Source organism: Octodon degus, unplaced genomic scaffold (genome assembly GCF_000260255.1).
Source record: "Octodon degus isolate 3935 unplaced genomic scaffold, OctDeg1.0 scaffold00041, whole genome shotgun sequence".
Lineage (NCBI taxonomy): Eukaryota > Metazoa > Chordata > Mammalia > Rodentia > Octodontidae > Octodon > Octodon degus.
Window position 1 is genome coordinate 2,800,315 of NW_004524617.1, and position 25,197 is coordinate 2,825,511.

General features: G+C 36.2%; 1 protein-coding gene across 4 annotated transcripts in view; it reads left to right on the top strand.

Moving 5' to 3' along the window:
• Dmd (dystrophin) overlaps window positions 1–25,197 on the top strand; it is a 1,613,500-nt gene that overhangs the window by 1,192,179 nt on the left and 396,124 nt on the right. For all 4 annotated transcript variants that reach the window (XM_023715436.1, XM_023715435.1, XM_023715434.1 and 1 more), the window contains 2 exons: window positions 7,928–8,048; window positions 8,679–8,947. In XM_023715436.1, the coding sequence (XP_023571204.1) occupies window positions 7,928–8,048; window positions 8,679–8,947 (390 nt within the window). The remainder of the gene's footprint in view (window positions 1–7,927; window positions 8,049–8,678; window positions 8,948–25,197) is intronic.

Below are 25,197 nucleotides of genomic sequence, written 5' to 3' on the forward strand. Positions count from 1 at the left end.
ATATTAGGAAATTTTTATCATGGTGAAAATTCCTAAACCATATTGATTCTTTCAGAAAGTATCTATTGAGTGCCTACTCTATGCCAAGGACTGAGAATACAAGAGGGAACAAAACAAGTCCCTACTCCTATGGACACTGAATTTGAGTGAGGGATGTACAATGTAAATCAATAAATTAATGTGTAAAATATTGTCAAGTAGTAGCAAGCGCTATGAAGAAAAACTAAGTGAAGCGAGGACAGTGAGAGGCTAGAAAGTATGCGCCTATCTGAGTAGCTCATCCTGGGACAAAGACCTGTGTGAATGATTGAACCAAGCAAAGACTTTGAGTGAAGAGCATTCTAAACAGTGTGAGCAGCAAGTTCAGAAGCCCAAGGGCAAGGCCAGATCTGGAGTGTTTGAGAAAAAATGAGGGGACAGTAATCCTGAAGGGAGATGGTGGTAGACTGCAGAGACACAGGCCAGGCAATGACTAGTCTCACAGGCCATATTTGGGGATAGATTTCACTGTGTGCACAATGAGACATCAGTGGAGGGCTCTCATCACAATGATGTGACCTGATTTTGGGGTTATAAGTACACTTGACTGCTGTGCGGAGAATGGACTGAGAGGGCCAAAACCAAAAGCACAGAGAACATTAAGAGGCTGGTGAAGCCTCTAGGGAAGAAATGATAATGACTTAGACTGGAATAGAAATGATAGATATGGTAAAAAATTTCAGCATGGATATATTTTAAAGATTGAGTTGAGAGAGCTTTAAATGGGATGTGAAGTACGAGAAAAAGAGAAAAGTCAGTGATGACTTTGAGCTCTGTGACTTGGACCAATAGGAAAATGATAGTGGCATTTTTGAAAATAAAGAAGTCCTGTAATGATCCTATTTGAAGGTGTGTGCTAGGAGCAAATAAAAGACTCCACTTTGGGAGGATGATGATAGAACTAGTGATATGTTTTAGACATGATTCACCACTCACACTTGACAATCTCAAATCTTGGCTGAGCCTCTGGAAAATGGTTATAAATTAATTTGTCACAGAGTGTTCCAGTAATCCAGTCATTTGTATTATCACTTCAGAAAGAATTTCCAGAATTTAGGGCTTAGGCTTGGTGACCTGAGAGCTCATTCTCTCAATGGCCATGGAAAGACTTTGAGTTTTCTCCAGTGATTTCTCAGCATCAGCTCAGAATTTCACTTTGCTTTCAGGAGGAAGTGACTTCTCCCTTGGTTGGGGGAAGTTGCAAACAACCCAACTTTCGGATTGAAAATCAAACAGATACTCAAGATGTTGTGTAGCCTGTAAACTGATCCCCTCCAGTATCACAGACCTGCAAGCAAGTTGAACTCTTTTAGCCTTTTATGAGATTCATTTTCCTCAGTTTTTCTCTTCCTTGAAGCTTATTTCATGAATCTTTATACATTTGCTTAAGTTATTGGAAATATTTTCTTTGTGGTATTTTTTGGTGGTGGTGGTGGTGGTGGTGGTTTGTTCTTTTTGTGTTTTTGAGGCAAGACCTCACTGTAGTTCAGACTGGCCATGAACTCACCATGAAGCCCAGACTGGGCTTGATCTCCCAGTGATCCTCCTGCCTCAGCCTCTCATATGCTGGAATTACATTTTTGGATCCTTGCCTTTTTCAAAGACCATGGTATTGAATTACAGTAATTGAGCATTCACTCTCCATAGGTCAGTGTTTGATAAAATATTCCTTATATGTCTGAGGTTCAGTAAACATGTTGCTCTTTAAGTGAAGAACATCATTGTGCTGATAGGTTATGTTAAGCAAATCTCTTATCAGACTTAAAAACAATATAGGAATGGCCACAGAGATAACTCAGCAGCATAAGCATCTGCCTAGCAAGCACAAGGTCCAAGTTTGATCCCTGCTACCACAAAGAACTAGAGTGACAATCTTGGATAATACAATTTTTAAATACTGATCAGATGACAGGTATGGCTGCTAATGTTCATGCTTCTGCCTGCTGCTAATCATTTCTTGAATGAATGGAGCTATGAGTGCACTGTAAATTTCAATATTTATGCTATTCTCACATACACCAAATTCTTCAGAGTAGAGGAAAAGCCCAAACCAGTGATTCAAACCATAAAATTTGTGTTTGGACATGAACATTTCCTTTTAGAAATCACTAGGTTTAAGAAGGTAGGAGTCCTAGAGCCATTTCTTGAGGAAACACCAGCCAGTAACTAAAAGGTTACACTCAGCTTTAGATCAGGAACATGTGAGTACACCCAGAATAACATCTCTGTTTCTTCCCAATTTATAGCATTATTTTTTTCTCCAGTGATTCATGCAAAAAGGCTTTTGCCTGCAAGCCTGTTCTGCATTTAAATCACCCTGGCCTCCCTGTAATGCACTCTGGTATTCTCACTAGATGTTCTATTTTTTTAATTCAACAATATTTAGTGACAATATACTGTATGCCAAGCTATGGCTATAATTTTTATTATGAGTAGTGATGCTCTTCAGAAATTGGACAACAAATGTGTGATTAATGATATAAGCATGTTGATGGAAGAGGATTATAACTGGATGTTTGGATTTAGATAAGACGGATGTCAGATTTGCCATCTGACAAATAAGCATGAAAAGGTGCAGGAAGATGTTATACTTTCTGTGAAATCACTGGAGCCAGCTTCTGGCCCAGACCAGATTTGGACCCTGGGGCTTCATTCGGGATTATATCCTTTTTACCACTCTGACCTACCTTCCAAGATGGTTCTGTGAAAAATTTTTTCCAAATATGGAAATTGTGTATAGGACTTCCAGCAGATTCCTTCTGAGTAACACAAATATAGCTTTGCCACTTCAGTGACAAGGTTGGTAAAATTCTGCTCCAGGGAACCTATGCATGATTGAAAGATATATGTGTTTGAAAAGCAATACCCTACGTATTCGGTGAATTGTGCCCTGTCTCTAGGTAGAAGGAAGATTGTCTTTTTCCCCTGTAAGGTCAGATCCTAGACCAGAGTCTTCAGCTTTTTCCCATATTCTCTTCAGTACCTCTAGCAAGTCAATACCCTGCCCTTTATCCCTTCCACCAGTGATTCTGAGCTACTTCTGCTTTGGTATTGTTAGACATTTTGGGTGATATTGATAGGTATATTTGGTGATATTTACCCTCATAGCTGGAAGCCAGAGGGGCAGGAAAAATGATCAGTGACTTGGTTCTTCTCTATTATTTTAAGGTCTTTTAAATTTTGAATTACTTTCATGCCCATTAGGTATTTTCACTTTTATGGCTTCTAAATTATTATAGATCCAAACAGTTTTACTTTTTACCATCACTTACTTTCATCCTGGCTGAAGAACTTCAAAGTTTGCATTCAAAGTGTATAATGAACTGATAGTCTTAAGTAAACCTTAACTTATCTGTGTTTCAGTATGCATTCATAAAACATATATATATATATTAGGGAAGGGTCTGCAGCGTGTTTAGGGTCTCACTACTAGATTGGACTCATAGTGATTCTCCTGTTTACAGTCTCCCAAGAGCTTGGATTACAGGTGCACGCCACCACGCCCAGTCTCAATTGCTGTCTCAGTGCGCCCCTGGGGGAAGGGCTAGCACAGCAGGCCCAGGGATCGAACCCTTAGCCCCTGCACCTGCTTTCAGGTGCTTTAATCCACTAAGCTATTTGGCCGGCCCTCATAAAACGTTTATAATTAGAACATATGTGCCACAAATATTCTTAACCAAACTATAGTGCTAACTCCCCAAGGACAAAGCTCAGATCCCCATATCTTCCATCCCTTATACAAAATAGCTTCAAAATAAGTACTTTTGAAGAATGAATTTAATCAGCAGTTATTTATCTAATAGGCCAGCTTTTGCATATACACCCTCCACCGGATAATTTTTTTACGGTACCGAGAATTGAACCCAGGGCCTTCAAACTGAGCTATATCCCATGTCATTTTCATTGTTTGTTTGTTTATTTGTTTGTTTTGAGACAGGGTTTCACTAAGTAACTAAATTGGCCAGGCTAACCTGAAATTTGCAATCCTCCTGCCTCAGCCTCTCAAAGGCTGTAACACCAATCCTGGCTTCATCAGATAATTTTCACTTTGGAACTAAGTGAATTTGCTTTGGGAGTTACTGCTGCCATAGCACTGTATAGCATGCTTTATATAGTTTATTTTGAAACTCATTAGAAGCTAAGGCAAAAGATCCTTTCAGTATGCCTAACTTTTTCTGAATTTCCAAACAGAATAGTATTTTCTTTTCACAGAGGTAACATGAGCATTTGGTATGGTAATTACTTCTAATTCTTCCATATCCCTATTTTGGACCCTTGGGTCTAGCTGTCTTGGAGAAGTAAAAAGGAAGGTATAGGATGAGAATATATTTTACAGAAAATAATTTAATCTATTCAAGAGGTTCAGGCAGTAATTACCTTAACATTTGAATATCGGTATGTAAATATGGCACAGATATATTCTGTATGTGTGGGAAAGTTTATAAATCTGATATTTTTCATATCAGCATATGAATGAACCAATTTGTCTAATTGAAGATATTAGCCATAATTTATATGAGAGAAATCAGAGTTATGTGAGTATCTATTTTCCCAAAGCTAATTTGCCATCTTTCCTTAAGAGACAGGATACTTATTAAGAAGGAATTAAGGCTCTTGCCATTAAACATTCTTGTTTTTATTTAAAAGTATATCCATTTTCCATCTTTTTGAAATGCATTTAGCTGTATCACAACATTGTTTATGGGAAATTATTAGACACTGAAATTTGGATCTTTCACTCTGTAAATGTAGAATCTTTTCCTAGCTACATAAACCTGTGTCTCTTGAGTTCATTGCTACAAGGACAACTGATATCCATTTTCTTGAATACCATTTGGTACATAGATGGAAAAGGACCTTTCATACAGCCATGCTTAAAAGAATATATGCTTATTTGTGGGTTTTCTGCATAATATAATCCTTATTTGCCTTTTTCATTTTTCAGAACTATTTCTTTTGCTTGTTATACTTTTTTTGTATGTCGTCTATATCTTCCATAAATTCTAAGACACTATCACTTAACCTGTTCTTCTATCCACTTTCTCTTCTTAATTTGAAGCAGTGATGTGAAAATAATGGTGCTTATGTCTTTGTAATGACAGAAATTCCTTTGTCTGCTCTTGAGACTCATTTTAATCCTCAGTGACTCACATTTAAGAAATGAACTGTGCAGTTGTAGTGGAGCTAAGTCCTTGGCAACAATCTGAGGGCAAACAAGTGTTGTCTCACAATGGATGGCCCTTAGCCTTGAATTATTCACTGTTCCCTCATAAGAATGGGATTGTATCATCAGATAGTATCTGGGACTTTCTCAGTTAGATGAGACTTTAAGGCCCACTTTCTTAATGAATGAGCCCACTCCAATAGTTTTTCCTGCTTTCTCCTATGCACGCCTTTACTAGATCTTTTCCTCCCGGTCTGATCAAATATGCTGGTTTTGTATAGATTGTCCAATTTTCCTGAATCTCTTCTAGTTTTTAACATTGAAAATTTCCCAGGACCAGGGAGATAGCTCAGTAGAATAAGTGTTTGCCTGGCAAGCGCAGGGTCCTGAGTTCAATCCCTGGTACCCCAAAGAATGAAAAGAAAGAAAGCTTCCCATCCTGAAAAATGAAGTGCTTAAAAACCAGTTCATTGATTATTCTGTGGCTAGTTTCCATCTGCTGGTCTATATTCAAGTCATTATCCTAAAAACAGCAGTGCTTCCCTTGTCTTATTACCTTTTCTCATTCTCTTCTCTCTCTTTCTATTCTGAAGGCAAAAAAGATATTGAACAACAGTTTTCACTGGAATACCAACTACCTCTTCTTCTATTCCTTCATCAAGTAAACCTACTTCTGAGGTTATTTTCCTGCCCTAAAATTGTTCTCCCAAGTCAGATGGACACTTTTCCATCCAGATCCGGCTTTTCCTCTCTATATTACAGTTAGATGCTCTTGAGACTCAGTCTTTCTTTAGGAATTCTGTACTCCTTGTTTTCCCCAAACTCCCTATCTATCTATTTCATTTTGCTCTTTCATGAGATCTTATTTCTCTACCTGCTCATTTCATGTCAGTACATAGGTGCTCAATGTATACAAGATGAATGAAAATGACTCCTCAATCTCTTTTTGTTCTCCCCAAACACTTGACTTTATCCATTCCCTAGGATGGGTGTTACCTCTCTGAGCTAAGTAGTCACACTCTTGTCTGTTCGATATACAGAATCCTCCCTGGCTTAATGTTGAGGTTTTAATACTGGTCTTTAATAATTTTATCCTGAACGCACACAGAGGCCAATCTATTTTACTTCCCTTACAGTAAATATTGTTAACTACTCCTCCTTTGTCCAAAAAATAGCTCCTAGGGTGATATGATGGATGTTATTAAAAGTTTTCCTGTCTGAGTGGCTGAGTAATTCATAGACAAAGAGATCAAGAAATGTTATTTCTCTTTGCATCTAAAGGAGGAGGTAGCCATCCTCTTCTCCTCTGGAAAGATTCTTTCAGGAGATCTAATGGACTTGAATCTAACTCTAGCATTTTAAGGAGCCAGCTTGCTAACCCCCCTGTATCAGGTTTTGCAATGGACAAATAGACTTCCAAGTCTGGGCTTCAGAGTTTTTGAAGAATAATTACTTTGGGGAAAAAAAGCTATCGTCCTTCTGACAAACTGAAGCTTGAGTTAGGAGCATGACTAGGCCTTAAGCATTTGGCCTGCTTAGACAAGAGAAATTTGAGATATTATCTACTAGATGGCTACAGATCTAATTAGCATGGCATGGGAAAGTTCTGAAAAGACTATAGGTTTTGCAGGTGTGCTGAGCAATCCAGGAAAATTCAATTGCTCACACTTAATTGCATCTACCATTTGCTCAATTACTCAGTCTGAAACTTGGAATCCTTGTTCCTTCCTCTCTCTTAGCTCCAGCAACTATATAGTCACCAAATCTACCCTCCCTCCCTTACTTCCTACTTCCCCCTCTCTTTTCTTCCTTCCTTCCTTCCTTTCTTCCTTCCTTTCTCCCTTCCTTCCTTCCTTCCATCATTTCAAGCTGAGGATGGAACCCAGGGCCTTGTACGTGCTCGGAAATAAAACCCACCACTAAGCTACACTGCCAGACCCCATAGCTTCCTTTTTTGTCCAGTAACTTCTTGATGGTAGAAATTATGCACCTTGCTTTTCTCTTAATCCCCTGTTTCAAGAATGATTATGAGTTAGAGATTACTAGGCTAGCTGCCTTTAGACACCTTTGTGGTCTATTAATTACAAAAATTTATTTCCACACTTCTTACATCCATTATAGCTCAAAACATTTCTAATATTCTTTGAGAGCTCACCATGGTTAATATAATAGTTATTTTCTGAAAGTATTGACAGTTTTCGCTTAATTTCCTTTGAATATAATGTTTTGCTCACTATCAGACATTTTGGCTGAATTAACTGGTGTTTATCAAATGAATTGATTGCATATTTCAAGACAGCCTAAATTCCTTCCATGGCAGTTAAAGCTTCCCATTGTGTTCTGGCTATCCATTGCATTGGGTGTATTTAAGTGCTTATTAACCATATTAGCCTTTAAAATATATAACTTGTAACTTTAGATCTATATTTCAAGTTTGATAGGCTTATTAAACAAAGCACTCTTATCTTAAGGAAAAGGGATCAACTACCTTGAAACTTGAACACCCCCTGCCCTTTTCCCCAGAATAATTTTATAAATATAGTAGTTTCTTCATTAATAAAAAGACCTCAATAGCCTTCTTCATCATTTTATGACTATCGGTTTATAAATAAGAGAGATAACAATTGACCTGGGAGTTTTATAAGCAAGTTCTGAGAACCCAGGATTAATTTTGAGAAGAATGCCACAAGCCAAATAAGCATTTCTTTTCATCTCATTTCACAGGCCTTCAAGAGGGAATTGAAAACTAAAGAACCTGTAATCATGAGTACTCTTGAGACTGTACGAATATTTCTGACAGAGCAGCCATTGGAAGGGCTGGAGAAACTCTACCAGGAGCCCAGAGGTAATTGAATGTGCTACTGTAATAACATATTGATAGAAAGATCAGCAGCAGCAGAGCAGCCCATCCATTCTTGCTGCCAAGCACTGGATAGCTCTCATATTTTCTAGGTTAAACAGAATCAATTCAAATTAAACATAGATGTTGAAAAAGAGTGAAGAATGATAAACTACCATGCATAAGTCTGTTTTCACAATCGTGAATAAATATTAAAAGAAATTAGTGATCAGTTATTGAAACACTTAGAAATTAATAAACAAAGGACTTTATCTGTGAGAAGGAATTCCATTATTACAAGAATTACAAGCTAATTTTCAATTTCAGTCTTTTTTCAAGACTAAAGTGATTTGGAGCTTATGTTCTATACCCTAATTTTTTTGCCCCAATAGCTTAAGTAAATCTCGGATGATCTGATTGATATAAGGTAGAAAAGATTCACTGTGGAAGATAGACTTTAGATGTGCTGGACTGTATCACAATTCATGCCAAAGTGTAAAAGAGCCATTAATCAGTAGTTTGGCCTCTTGTTAAACTGTACTTGCTTTCTTTCTCCCAGTCTGACCTTTTCAACAATGTTGTTTTTTTAAAACAAAAATGAATGTGGCCTAAAACCTTGTCATATTGCCAATTTAGAGCTGCCTCCCGAGGAGAGAGCCCAGAATGTCACTCGTCTGCTACGAAAGCAGGCTGAGGAGGTCAACACTGAGTGGGAGAAACTGAACCTACACTCTGCTGACTGGCAAAGAAAAATAGATGAGGCCTTGGAAAGGCTACAAGAACTTCAGGAAGCTACAGATGAGCTGGACCTCAAGCTGCGCCAGGCTGAGGTGATCAAGGGGTCCTGGCAGCCTGTGGGCGATCTCCTCATTGACTCTCTACAAGATCACCTCGAGAAAGTCAAGGTACTGTCTACTGCTTTGCTCCAGAGCCCTTTAAGAGATTCAGCAGATGTTCCCATCTCACTTTGAGTGGTGTTTGCCTCCCACAAAGTTAAAAATAGTGCTCTTACTTAGGTAGTAGACATGAGTCCATCTTGCACCAATTCAGACTTCTTCCACATGGTGTTTTCTCCAAGAAAAGATAGTAATATAATCATTTGCCAATCTTTAGTGGTACAAAATGAAATGTTAAAAAGTTACAGGAACAAAAATTGCCATTAAAGAATCAATTCAATCATACTAAAAAAATCTGATATATGCTATGCGTAGGTCCACCTGCATACACGACTATGTTGCAGTGAATGTGTCCTTTGGGTTACTATCCGAATACAGAAAAATGTAGCACTTGTCAAGATCCACAAGTTTTTACCTTTTTTAACTAAGTTAGATGAGGTGCACAATTTATGGTGCTATGAATTTAGACCATGAGTGCTGCCCTTCCCTTAGAAGTTGTGTGTAGTACAACTCCTAGTTGTTTTATCTCACTGAAGACCTGAGGAAAAATCATTCTATATTTAGAATACTACTGTCCAAAGTTATCCTTTTATAAAATTAGGGGAAAATAAAATGAAAAAAAAGCTATCTTTTTGTGCCATATTGGTGGTATGTAATAGATATTCTTGGTTATCAACTCAGTTGGTTGGAGAGATTAGCAAGGTGCACTTGTGAGTGTGCCTGCGTGGGCATGAGGACCTGACCTTCAGGTCTATATCTGGCTCCTGGCCCCTTCCTCCCTGGCCCTTTTGTCTGCCTCTGGAGTGCAGGAATTGAACATCCTTGCTCTACCATGCTCTTCTGTCATGTTTCTGCCTTGAAGCCAGCTAGATATCAACTGAACACTCTAAAACTATGAACTAAAATAAACTTGTCCTTTAAATTACAGGTATTGGGAATTTTGTCCCAGCAATAGGAAAACTGACCAGATGTATGGTACATATACTCATAAAGAAATAATATAATTAGTATTATTTTGAAATCAGCAACTTTAAATATTTTGTGTTGAGTCATCCAGTGCCAGAACTGCAGAAATCATCCTAAAATCAAAGATTGATATGCCCAAATTCTAAGCCTTAGTTCAACTACTGATTATTTAAATGTTCACCATGTGAATGGGAATGGATGGCTAGCATTTAAGTCTCCAGTCAGAGTCTCTTCTCATCTCCTAACCCACATGGAATAAAGTCACCAATTATGCATTCTGAAGCCAAATACCTTCGTTCAGTTTTCCCAGGTCCTGGATACTGTCCTTTTCTACCTTTACTCTTTCTTGCATTTCCTATTTCAGTCAATGAATCATAATCCAAAAAGTTTCCCAGCCTGGAAATTTTAGGGTCATCCTTCAACTTGCTACAGTTTCACTGTCCACATGTGATTGCTTTACCTCAGAGTATCTTCTTTATATTTTTAATCCTTATTTCAACAGTATCCTGTTCCAATCACTCCTATCTTTTACTTGTGTGCTAACAGAATACATGTTTAAGTCATGTTCAGCAAAGGGCTGGCCAGATAGCTCAGCAGACTAAAGCACTATTTAGGCAGAGTGCAGCAGCTGAGGTTCAATCCCTGGTTTGCCATGGTGGCCCTGCCCGAGGGGCACACTGAGATGGTGGTTGAGACTGGGCATGGTGGCGCTCACCTGTAATCCCAGTGCTTGCGAGGCTGAAAACAGGAGAATCACTACAAGTCCTATCTGCATAGTAAGATGCCATAGAACCTTTACTAAACACTTAAAAAAATTTTTTAAATAGAAATTTTTTAAAAAGTCATGTTCCCCACTGAGCATGCTTGACATATGATAAACACTGCATTTTAAATATTTGGTTAATGAATGCACAGATTCTTGGCTGTTCTCCTGAAGTATTTCACCATTATTCAGCCTCTTCCAACTCTATCCAAACTCCCTGCAGGAGAATGCCTGTCTAGACAATGAAATCCCAAGGCTTCACTTCGCAAAGGAACGGTTCTCTGTCCATGCTACCACCCTTTTCCTACACCGTGTCATTATTTGCATAGCTTCCTACCTTTACGGATATTCCCTACTCAGGAATACTCCATGTCCTCTGCATGAGGAGCTTTTACTAAGCCCTCAAGGTCCACCCTAGATGTAATCTCCCTTGTCATCTCTCCAAATGTCTACCAATTCCAGCGTTAGCTGCTTTTAATTTGTGGCTTAATTTGTCACACATACATTTCACATATATTGATTGTCAACTTGATTGGTTGAAGAGCTTAGTAAAGCACACTTCTGGGTGTGCCTTTTGTCCCAAAGAAAGTAAAGTTTCTAAAAGGATCATAGTGTACTGTTTAAAATCCCCCGCTCCTAGCCAATGCCAGAAACATGTACAGAATCTCATTTACTATCTTATGTGTGTGGCGGGGCATGAGGGACATTGAATCCAGGGCCTTCACCCTGAGCTATAGCTCTAGATGTTTTTCTCTCTTTTTTTCTATTTGAGATGGAGTGTCACTAAGCAGCCCAACTTAGGCTCAGATTTGTGATAATCCTGCCTCAGGCTCCCAGAGTGTTAGAATTATTCAACATGGGCTACCATACTTAATTTCATTCAGTATTTTCATTCATTTGAAAGCAGATTATGGGCTGGGAAGCTAGCTAAGCAGCATAAGTGCCTGCCTGGCAAGTGCAAGGTGCTGAATTCTAACCCCGGTACTGCAAAAGAAAAGAAGAAAAAAGGGCATATTCTGAGCCACTGTACAATGTGCTGAAGATGTAGTTATAAAGAAAACGATCTTGATCTTTGTACTCATAAAGCCTACAGTCTAAGGTTCAATTACATAGCCCTGAAATAGTAGGTGAAGAATTTAATGGAAAAGCTTAAAAAATTGACTTTATTTCTAAAAACTCTTGTACCTCAACATTCTATGACCTCGTGTCTAACATTTAAAACAATAGCTTCAAAATTAAGATAATATTTTAAAATGCATTGTCATGTATTTGTTCCACATTAAATATAGTATTTTAGTCCACCAATCTAGGAACCAATTTTTGAAAGTCTTTCCAAAGTGAAAAATAAGTTCAGGAAAATATCCTGAAAGAATTACATTAGTTAAGAAATCAGCCCAATTATTGCGTACATAGGCAGTTTAATAAGCATAGAGAATATTTTAGCCATATCTGTCACACCAGGAGTTTTTGTGAGATATTAAATAAAGTGGAAATGGTAGATACCATGGTTAAATAATCAAAAATAACTAAAAGTAAAACAGTTCAAATGTCAACTGGACTTTATTCAACCTTAATTTTGGTATTTAATTTAGTTTCTTTAGATTCTCTGTTCTTGATTTCACATGGATTAATTGATGTCACTTTCTGGTCACAATAATGGTCAAATACATTGAAATTAACTATGCCCTGTTTAAAGAGCCTATATGTGGGGGTTTTTTTTGTTGTTGTTGTTGTTGTTTTGGCAGAACCGGGGATTGAACTAAGGCCCTTGTGCTTGCCAAGGAAGCACTTATTCTACCGAGCCATCTCCCCGGCCCCATATATGTGTATTCTAACACCCTGTCTCAAACATAGAGCCACTTAAATCCTTGTAGCTAAATATTTACGTACTTGTGATAATAAATGCAATGATTTCAGCTTCTAACCAGCATTCCAGCAACATTTTATAAATATTTTTAAATTATGGATTACATTAATTTATATACATTTATTCCTATTCAGTGGTTCTTCTTGAATTTTGTGGTAAAAATAAATTATTTTTCTCTACCTTATTGATACTAGGTCTGAAACTCTGAAGCTCTTCAACTAAAACTTATTTTCAAAATAAATGTTTAAAACCACTATTCCCATTTTTCTATTTAGCAGTTTAAACCCTGGGATGCTCAGTGCTGTTGAGAACTCCCAGCTGATAGCTAGGCTGCTAGCCAAAAGAATGTTTTATACAGCCATATCAATTCATCACCCCTAGTGACTCTATCGTAAGAGCACTCACCATTCTGAACTTAGGTATTTAAAGAGTTGTTAATCAAATGACTCCAGAATATATGTTCCTCTGGGACTTAGCATTCTATCATTTCATTAGCTAATGTGCCTTTCTGGTCGTAGAATAGGTAAAACAAAATCTAAGATCTTAGACTTTATGGAATTGTACTATTGTCAGCTGATTATTTGATGAAAGATGAAAAATTTGGTAGATCAAAACAACATATACACTGACTATTTAGCTCACCAAAATAAACTCGACTTTCTAAACACAGCTTCTATAGGAATAATGACAAGAATAAAATTTAAATTGTAAATGCCTCTTTACTCATGAAATTCATAATTTATATTGCTTATCAAATACTTTATGGACAGAATTATTATTTCTAACCTTACTGGAAATAACATAAATACTTGCTGGACTACAGAAATACATTGCTTTCCTTGTAATGGGAAATAATTCTGAATCATTACATGTTCTACATAGATCTCTAAGTGGATTATATAAAGGCCTTAATAAAGTAGAGTAAGGATATTTTTTCTTTTTCTTTTTTTTACATGGCACTTAAAGAGTAAAACCATGCTAAGCAAATGCTGTACCACTGAACTATAACCTCAGCCTTTTATCCTTCTTAGAATTATTTTTAGATATAAAGTCACACTATATTTTCCAGAATATCTTTTTTTTTTTTTTTTTTTTTTTTTTTGGTGGAACCAGGGATTGAACTCAGGCCCTTGCACTTGCCAGGGAAGCGCTTATTCCACTGAGCCATCTCCCCGGCCCCTATTTTCCAGAATATCTTGAGCTTCTGGGATCAAATGATACTCCTGCCTCAGCCTCTGGAGTAACAGACCAATAAGGTAGAATAATTTCTGAAGCTAAAGTCTACTTATATTTTTGTTGTTTAGAACAATTCCAATGTACAAATCATTATGGGCTGTTTTTCTTGTTCTGTGTAACCATGGTTTCTTCACCCAGAAAGTGGTGTATCATTCTTGATCCAGGAACATTTCACTATCCTTAGTTTATTTATTGACTTCATTGATTTATTTATTTATTCCTTCCTTCATTCATTTGATACTGGGTATCATACCCAGGGTGTCATATGTGCTAAGCATGTGCTGTACCACCAAGCTACACCTCTGGCTGTAACTTTCAACCCAGTTTTTCACACACCACAAACTCTCCCTGGCTTTCATCTTGGAATATGCAAATTTTAGATATGCAAATCACATCTATTTAGTTATGCATTTTGCATCCTTATAAGACTTTAAACTTAGGATTCTTACTGTGAAAAATCAAGGGCTGGGATTCTGTGAATTTTCCTATACAGTATATATAATGAAATATTTTGATTAGACCTTTTGGGCATTCTAATTGAGTTTAATTCAGTATGTGTAGAGGAGCAGGGACTGTGATAAAGCCACCATGCCATTGGTATTTATGTTTAGCACTCACCTCTAAAATTTTAAGAAGAGTAGCAAATGCATTTTTTCAGGTCTATCATAACCAGTCATTGTGGCCTGGTTTATATGAGCGATTTTTCCAAAGAATGCTGTCTCAGAATTTGACATTGAGAAAACTAAATATGCTTCCTTTGGACAGATAAGGGGAGCTGTGATGTAATGCAGTAGAATTTCATTTTCACTTTGGCAAAGAGGAGGCTTGCAAAGAGGAAGCATAGAAGACGGTCTTCCCTTACTGCTTTTCTCCTTTTAACCCTGGTCATAACATTGTTTTCTTATTTCATTAATTCTGTTATATTTATCAATTATATGAACCATCCTTAAATCCTTTCTTATATACGAGTTTTATAAAAAAAATCTTATAGGATTTGGGGAGATAGCTCATCAGTCTAAGCACCTGCCTGGGAAGCACAAGGTCAGAAGTTTGATCCCTGGTATCACATGCTCTGCCAGCCCTGTGCTGAGCCAGCCAACGAAACTGAGCATGGTGGCACACACCTGTAATCCCAGCACTGGGAAGGGTGAGACAGGAGGATCACGATGAGTCTGAGTTAAATAGCAAGACCATGTACTAAATAAATAAGTTAATAAATGATTTTTAAAAGAAAATTTATAGTCCATTTTTACAGTTAAACAATGCATGAATAGAGAGAATCATTAAGAATAGGACAATTCAAAGAATAATTATCAAAATACATAAGCTTTCTGGCCTCCAAATAAAGGAATACTATCTTTATAATTAATGTGGCATACTGCCTAGAATAAGAAGGGGAAAATTTACTAGTATTATGAACTGCAAATGAATTGCTATATGGAAGTTTTTGTTATTGTTTTCTTGTTTTGGTAAAAGAAAAAGCTATGTATATTAAGCTTTTGATCAAGAATGAAAAAAGATATAAACCTTCATAAATATGGATTAAATATGGAGCTAATGCCTGGTATATGAAGTACACAAGATTTTATCTAGCTTTCAAAGCATCCAGTTGTACTGTTTAAAGACATATGATTTGACCTTTATTATCTGAGAGAATATCTATAAAAAGCCTACGAAAATAAAGTCTCACTGTGCACTTTAAAAGCATTATATTTACTTTTTAATAGAATGATCGTTGTTGACTTTAATAGAGCTTAGAAATTAACACAGGAATCATTTATTCTAAAACTCCTGATGGAAATATGTGTTCAATATGAAATTAATTGTAAATTAGTGTTGCTAGGAGAACTTATTACTTAGTTTCCACGCATTCTCTCTCATTTCCTGCCTTGCTTATACGGCTAAAAGCAAATTACGAGGATGGCAATGTCAAATCACTATTTTACCCACAGCATCTGATTTTAGATAGCACTGCGTGTATTGTAAAAGCCCCTACCTCAACTTAAGCAAATAGAACTTTCGTTTACCATGCTATTGCCATCCTGCCTTTGAAACTTTTGAAAAGGCAGAACGGAGTAATTGTTTCAGACATCTGCTTAGCATACTTTGAAGTGCATATAAGTTCTTTTTCAGTTTCATTTGAACCCCAGCTGTCTTCACCAAAGTCTATAATCAATCTGAATTAAGTTGTCCTACTTCTCTTAATAAGTCTCTTATTAAGTTCTGCATCAGCCTCTTAGGGAGACTTAAAAGCTAATTCATGTAGAATTGCCATTTTCTACTAATTCATTTGTCAGCTCTCCAAATTCCAAGGAAAACAATTGCAAAGACTATTAATTTGGCTCTTCATAAACAACTTATGTAAGTGTAGTATACACTGGAACCAAGCAAGCGATTTAAAACAGTGGGTGGGAGAAAATGAGTTGATGATATTCAACTTGCTTTCTTTTTTGACTATTTTGTGATGCCTTCTACAACCACAGTATAAAGCTGTTTATTTAATAAGAAAAATGTCCTCTGCTTTTACTTTCATAAATAAGATAATTACTGACTAAACTTTGCTTAAAGATAGGAAAAGGCTTTGTAACAGTTGGAAAAGGAACATGTTCTTTTTCTTATTGTACTTACTTTAATTTGGATTTCTTTGTATTCCTTTTATGGACTGTGATAAAATAAGGACTTAGAATTGGTTGTCATTGTTATGACATTAAATCAGAGTTGTACTGTTACTCTTCTGGTCATGGGACATTTAGGAGAACATGGATTAGGAAAATGTTCAGCTAATGAGTTCATCTGACATTATTTTACTCAAGAAGTGTTTAATTAGATAATAAAAATTTCTCCAAAGAATATTATCCTTCATACTATTTGAAAACAACCATATCAAAAACTGATCCTTTAATATGCCAATCCTGTTTACTGAGGATTTTCTCTAGGAGCTTTGTTTGTAGCTAGTTATAATTAAGAATACTATTTCTCAAGAGTCTTAGATAATAAAAGACTATTCAAAGAAACTTAACTAATATACTCTCAGTATTAAAGGATCTAAAAGCTCATTCATTCATCCTCTTATAATATGGTTAAAACCTAAACCCAGAGAAGTGTGATCTCATTAAAGAGTGTGAATACTTAATTTATTTCATAAATATAATTATATTGATAGTAATATTAATGGCATTTCAGTTTTCCAGGGAGTATTACTGTTTATCACCAAGCGAAGCGAACAAGAATTTTGATTATTAGCTTGTGTGTATATATGCATAGAGTGCATTAACAAGAAACAATTCTAAAATGTGAGTTATTTAAGTAAAAATCTATATTTCTGTAGAAAATAGAACCATACAGTTAATACATATTTTAATTCTCCTTGGACATCTACTAAAATTGCGACAAGCTTAAAGTTTATCGTTATGCTACTCTCCAACCACAAACAAAACAAGAAATGATTTAAGAACAGCTAACCTAAGCAGCCAGCTCCTGTTATCTTCCTGTCATGTTTATGACTACAATTTTCAAAATTTAATAGGTAACATTGATGTCAATATTAGGCCTTACACAACCTTAAATTATCTATGTTAAACAACAGCACTCAATAATAATCTTGGTGAGCTAGTTTTATGGGTACTATTGGAACAATTCTGCCTGGGAAACTAACATAAACCCCTTGTTTTCATGGAACCTAAGAGAACCTTTTTATAATATTTTTCATAGTAAAATAATATTTTCATTATCATTTACAATTAGCATAAGTTCTTCTATTAAAAAAAAACACTGCTTCTATTTCAGTTTTCTCTCTCTCTCTCTCTCTCTCTCTCTCTTTTTTGCGGAACTGGGGATTGAACTCAGGCCCTTGCGCTTGCCAGGGAAGTGCTTATTCCACTGAGCCATCTCCCCGGCCCACTATTTCAGTTCTCTTAATGCCCAAGAAGAAAAATTCTTTTTTTTTAAAGATTTAATTTTTTTAATTTTATTTTTTTATTTATGTGTATGTGTGTGTGTGTGTGTGTGTGTGGCCAGCTCAGCCCACCAGGGGGCGGGGCTGGCTGGCATGTGGTGCTAGGGGATTGAACCGCGGTCCCTGTGCTTTGCTAAACTTATTCTAAGTAGGTGATTTAGACCACCGAGCCATCTCACCAGCCCAAGAAGAAAAATTCTGATATGTGTTTTTTGTGTGTACATTTGTTTGTTGAGATAGGTTCTGCTTATGTCATTCAGGCTGGCTTTGAACTCACTTATGTAGCCCTGAAAAGTTTCAAACTCATGAAAGTCCTCTTGCCTCAGCCTCCTGGGTACTAGAATTATAGTCATGCAGCACCATGCTTGGCAATGATATCTCTCATTTCTCTCAATTTATACTATTTTTTACATGACCATCCAATTTCTTTAATGGGTCTTGTCTTCTTTTGCAAAGTTTGTATCAATTTTATGATGTTATCCACAATATATTCATTGTCCTTTAATATAAAGATTTTTTCTTCCTGAATGTTAAATATATTCACCTATGATTATTAAAGCATAATTTGTGAAGCACAATATGAATGATTGCCTACCTATACAATTATTAGATCATTGGCATTTCAACTTTATCCTTTATAGTTTCATCTTATCATTATGACCAAAAAGTTCAATACTTGTAGCTCCTTGTAATTGCAAACATGTATATTTTGAGCCTGGTTTCACAGTCTTAACTAATGACTCTACTGGTGTCCAATTCCCTTCATGCAAACCTTGAGATCAGGGACCTGGGTACATGTGATTTGCGGAGGGTTTTATTATGGGAATAGGAGTTAAGGAAATATAACAGAAGAAAAAAATGAAGTAACCATGTATTCCATCTCATAAAGAATATTGTATTCTGGTCCATGAGAGGGAACTATCCTTTTATACCCCAGCCAGGCATTAACTATGCTAGCATTGGGGTAATGAATATTTATCAGGTAAGTCTAAGATGGGGTAAATATTGGTTTGTAGAAGTTTCCAGTTTGAGCAGTATAAATACCCCTGCCATTAGTGATTCCTAATTACCAGTATTATGTTAAGGACTGCAGAACTTCAAGGAGATGCACACAGTTGGCTCTTGGACTCTGCCCCAGTGTACCACTAGGGTATGGACTAAGCCAGTAGCATTGAGTCACCTCCAGCCTATGGAGCTCCTATCAGGAACAATCATCTCTCTGGAGAAGGCAAGAAGCCATGAGATTTTAGTAGTGAACCATCACGGCAGCTGGAGGATGGACATGGAGGCCCAGATAAACTTACTCTATATCTAGTTAGTGAGTCTACTAGTCCATCAGTCTCCATGTCTCAACATAGCTATTTCAGTGCTGTTTTGGTTTTGTGTGATAAGAATTCTTTGTAAGTAATGAAGATGTTGCCTGTTTATGGAAAATCTATACTGCCCCCACTGTTGCATATTTAACGGAATTGATGATGGAAGAAAAAACCTTAATGAAAACACTGAGAAAAGTGGTTGTTATTAGGAAGAAAACAGCTTTAGAAGTGAATCTGGTTTTGTATTTAGGAAATCTATAAGTGCCTAGGGATTCAATTGACTCAGACACGGAGAAGATGGAGTTTGCTATGGCTATGGTTCTCTCTTGAACACGCATGAGAATCATTTGGCAGAACTGAGAGCTCCTTCCCCAGAAACTGCCTTTGTGGGGCCAGGGAGATGGCTCAGTAGAATAAGTGCTTGCCTGGCAAGCACAAGGGCCTGAGTTCAATCCCCAGTTCTGCAAAAAAAAAAAAAAAGAAAGAAAAAAAAAGAAACTGCCTTTGTAACCTCCTCCCAGGGGATGGTGCTGATCCAGAGACACACTTTGAGAGCCAACATTTAATAGTAAAGCTACTGTTACATACAATAATCTATATTTTGTGTATCATTTGTAATTCTTCCATTAGGTGTGCCCTTTCTTTTTCTTCCATTATAGAAACAATAGAAAAAAATAATGGAAATATTTTTCCTATTAAGTAGAAATAATTTTCTATTTGAAAAATCACAATATTATTTGTAATACTAAGTAATATAGCATATCATTTACTATTTCTCTTATATTTATCACTATCTAGGGCATCTAATTTAAAAATGAGTGCGAGAACAAAATCTCCTGTTAGAATGATGGATAGTTTGGGTAGGGAGCCTCATTTCACTCAGGAGCCTTGAGATGAATAATGGCCTCTTCATTTCTAAATCTCTCGTGGAAGGCACTCACACTTATGTATTCCAGTTTTTCTATTGGTATTTTAATGACATAAGTGCAATTTTAGGGTTGTTCCTCATGACCAACGGTATAACCAGTTTTCCTGGTATTAATATTTTTAAAATTAAAATATTTATCCACATACTATTTTACATTGTGTAAATATTTATCATATTTCGAAGTAACAGTTTTCGATATTATTTTCTGCCAAACATGCTAGTTTGATGCAAGTCCTTTGTAGAGTTTCTGAAATCTAAGACAGTTAAAAGAGTTGAAACCATCGAACACTTTTAGCATAAGCCCTCCTTGCTTAATATGCATAGCTAAAGCATCTCCAGAAGTTCTTACATAATATAATTTGCTTTGTCAGTTCTTTGAGGTTCTGTGTTCAGGAAGCATATGTTTGTACACACAAATGGAGATTGATGTGGGCTGAAAACAGAAGAACAACTGAAAGAAAATAAGAGTTTTCTGAGTTCAATCCCCAGCTCCGGGGCTGGGGAGATGACTCAGTAGAATAAGTGCTTCCCTGGCAAGCACAAGGGACTGAGTTCAATCCCTGATTCAGAAAAAAAAAATCCCCAGTTCCACCAAACAAAAAAGAAAATAAGAGTTTTAATTGCAATGATTGATAAAGCAGAATTTTTCTAATAGAGGCTGTAAAGTCACTTGAAAAAAGCTCAGGATTATGATATTGTATAAGTGGTATATATAATGAGAATTGTGGAATAAGCACAATAGAGACAGATGTCTTAAATTTTGCTTTAATATTAAAGGAGAAACATTAAAAGCAAACGTCTTGGACCAGGGAGTTAGCTCAGTGACACAGAGCCTGCCTAGCATGCAGAAGGTCCTGAGTTTGATTCCCAGTGCAACAAAAAACATCTCGAGAATCATGGGGGATTGGGAATAAAGGAAACCGTATGTCACGAGTAATTTGATGAGCGTTCGGTGTAAAATTGAGATAGTGATGGTTAAACTCACTCAAATCAAGTGTACATTACATAATATGGTTAATTAGGTAAAGTAAAGCATTGATTTTCAATGTTTTTTCAAAATTGGTTCACATATCACTGGTATGCTTTTTGTTCATCAACTTCAATACTTACTAAGTTGCCACATGTGTTCAGACATGAAATGTCAAACTCTCTTAACCAGAATGAGCCTGGAAAATCTAATAGTAAGATAGATTTCCAGTTTGTTTTAATGATTACTGTTATAATGAATATTTTTCTTCATAGAATTAATAGTCTGTCAGTCCTCAATCAAAACATACTTATTTTACAGGTTTTTTTCTGCCCTCTGAAATTTCACATTTTTATAAACTCAGTAGATTCAGAACTTTGCCCTATCAAATATTGAAATTTTATTTTTATGCTGTTAACATGACATAAGCAAGTTAATAAACATAAAGAAATTCACTTATTGAAATTCATATATTGTCTAATATATGTCCAAGTATAGTAATTAAATACAAAGAAAAGTGAATGACAGGCCTAATCTCAGCATTTGGGAGGCTGAAGCAGGAGGAGCACCATAAATTTGAGGCCAATCTTGGCTACATAGTGAGTTCAAGGCCAATCTGAGTTACATAGTGAGACCCTGTGTTATGGTGTGTGGCTAGCTGTTCCCCCAAGGACTCATGTGATCATAGAATCTTTTCAGAGGTAGCTGAATCTAGAGCTCGTGATTGATTCATGATGCAATGCTGGGATTAAGGATGTGAGTGCTACACACACTGTAAGGCCAGTGGTCTACATATAATATAATGGACAGAAATAAGCTTGTCTTCTTTCTCCCATCCTGTCTTGCTGCCTTTGCTGTCTTCCTCCATGATCAACAGTTGCCCCTCTGCCATGCCACCCTGCCTTACAGCCAGCAAATTGTGGACTGAAACCTCTCCAAATTATGAGCTAAGGGCCAGTGAGATAGCTCAGCAGTCTAAAGCACCTGCTTAGGCAAACTTAGGCAAAGTGCAGGGACCACAGTTAGATCCCTAGTACCCTATGTTACACCAGCCCCACCTAGGCTGAGCTGGCCACAAAAAAAATAAATTATGAGCTAAATAAAACTTTTCTCCTTTAACCTTGCGTGTCAGGTATTTTTGTCTCAGCATAGAAAAAAGTAACTAGTGCACCCTGTCTCAAAATAAATAAATAGATTTTTTTAAAAATGAATGACAGTCACTAACAACATATTAGTGTTTCCCAGAACCAATAACAAATCAGTGCTGTTTCCTTTAGGTTGTTCCATTTTGTAGTACTAGGGATAGAACCCAGGACCTTGTACATGCTAGGCAAGCACATTAATACTGAGCTACATGTCCAGCCTTGCTGGTTCCTTATTTTCACTTATTTTTCTACTCTTAAAACTTTGCAACACAGTTCCACATCTAAATATTCCTTTAACCCTAAGCAGTTCACTTAAAATAGCTATCATTAACTCACTTCATAATACCCATTTAATTGCCCTGTGGTTTTAGTCTCTTCTTTGTCCCCACGTAAGTAGGCTACTGGGAACAGCACTCTATCAGCTTTCCTCACAACTTCCCAGTTGGCTGTTGGCCTCCACATATTTCTAGCAGGGACAGTGATAATTCAAGAGAATTGTTCATTGTTTCATACATATATAGACCTGGTACTAGTAGTATGATAGCTTCTATTCTTCCATTAAAGCATAATTTTAAAAGAAATCTATCTTAACCAAGCAAACCTATATTCGATTACTCTTGTAGCTCACATGGTAAATAAAATACAACCTTTGGAACAACCATGATACTTTGTTATAACAACTGAAGAAAGAGGTTTGCAAGGTTGTGTTGTTGTTAAAATTTCCAAGGAGTTGAAGGTGCTGCTGGTGAGTATACCACAGGAAAGGAATCTTGGTGAAATCTGATCTAGTTTGACTCAAGAAACAATGAATATCATTTTTAAATGTATTTTCCCATAGAAATAATGTTCCCTTTTCAGCAATCAACACTAAAACATCTCTTCCCCAAATGTTTGAGAAACCTAAATCATACTCCTACTTGGAAAAAGAAAATATATTAATATTTCAGTATAATATATTTGTTAGTTGGGTACCAACTGCTACTTTTTAAATTTTTTTTATTTTTTTACTGCATCATTTTTTTCCATAATTTTATTAGTAAACAAATAGCGATGAGACAGTTTCAAACCAAATTGGTAGGATAGTTTCAATAATTAATACACTGCATACATTGTTCCTAGTGGTTTTTTGCTGTACAAGATGCAGACACAATATTCTATTTACAAACACTATGAGAAGAAATCCCTCTATTCATTAAGAGAATATAACTATATATCTATCCTAACCATTTTAAATACACCCAATTGCTACTTTTAAAGAATAAATTTGGCCACTGACTCAATGACTTTGATTTTTTAATAACATCTGAGTACACTGATTAGACATCTTGACATTAGACACATTTGAGTAACTAGCAATTTATTCATCATTTGCATGTACAAAACTGGACATTATCATGACAGCATTAGCCATAACAGACCAAAACAACATGAATGTAGATATTGTCTATGGTGTGATCACTCAATTCATAGTAGTACTTTGAAAAAAATAATCAATTACCTAGTGAAAAAAGTAAAAATTCAAGTAAAAGCTTAGCTCAAGATCTTTCACACACCTATATTTATGGGGGTAAAAATAACCATGGATGTATCTGGAGGGCTAACACAGCTCAGAAGAAAATATGCAGGACTCTCCTTTTAGCCTTGTAGTATAATGAAATCATGAGCCATTATTAAACTAATTTACCAATCTAATTTTTAAGCATGGTGTTACATAGATTTGAATGAATTAAATTCATGTTATGTTTATTTTATTTGGCCTTAAGTGGTTGCATTTCTTGCTTTTTATTTCATTTGTAATAAATAAAGCCATTTTGCAAAAATTCAAACATCAATTAAATCCAGGAACTGCAACACTCTGAAAGTAAAAGTGAATATACAAAAGCACTTTGCAGTACTTTTGAGCCCTCTTCCATGTATTATTTTTAGCTCATTGCTTACAAAATATGTGTATGTGTTTGATTCTTTTCTGCTTTAGTATTTCTAAGCTGATAGTATATAAAATGGAAAATCAAATTCAAAGAAATCAATTTTGTTTTAATACTGAATTCCTTCCCCACAGAGCTAAACTAAAAGAAACATACTCATTATAAAGCAAAATAGGGGCCAAGGAGATAGCTCAGCACAGTAAAGCACCTGCTAAGCAAGCTTAGGCAAGCACAGAGACCATGGCTTGATTCCTGGCAGCACATGACATGCATACTGAGCTGGCCACAGAGTCCAGATGTGGTGGTGCACACCTGTAATCTCAGCTCCGGGGAGGCTGAACGCAGGAGGCACACCCCAAGTCCAAGCTGCAACAGCCAAATGCATTTTAAAAAATAAAACAAAATAGGTGGATGATATTGCACAGATAATTCACCATTAATTATTAGGTTACTCAGTTAATTATTACTCATTCATACAGATATGTTAATTAGTTTCAATAAGGAAAACAGCATTTTTTGAACTGATATATGCAATGTCATGCTTCGTTTTGATTTTTTATAGCAAAAAGATGTTGTATTTCATAGCTGAAGGTACATTTTGGCTTGGTTTTTTGATTCTTTATAAACCTATATAGAATAGCGGTCATCACATACATGAACTAATATACATTAAATTAAGCTCCATAATCATGGAAACTTGGTGTGTTCTGTGTATTGCTATATTTCCAGTGCCAAGAACATACATACCTTGTAATAAATCCTTGATAATGGTTTTGGACAAATAGACAAGGAGTTACAAAAGTACGTTTTAAAATATTCTCTTTTGGGGGCCTGCCCCTTAGCTCAGTTCTTTAAGTGGCTGCTTCTACAAAGTAGTCAGGCTCAGGTTGCTGTAGTTTGATCCCCACAACTCAAGCCAGCCAAACCTGCCCTGAAGGCATTTGGAGAAAAAATAAATAAATAAATAAAATATTCTCTTTTGAGATATCTAAGTCCGAGGATCAAGGATTGAGCTCAGTGATGTAGCACCTCCTGGGAAACTTGAGGTTCTAAGTTTAATTCCCACTACCTCCTCCCCACAAAAGATTTAAGGCCCATAAAAATTGTTTTAAAGATAATTACATCCTATTTACCACAATCCTACATCAGGCCATTTTCTTTTTCTTTCTTTCTTTTTCTTTTTTTTTTTTT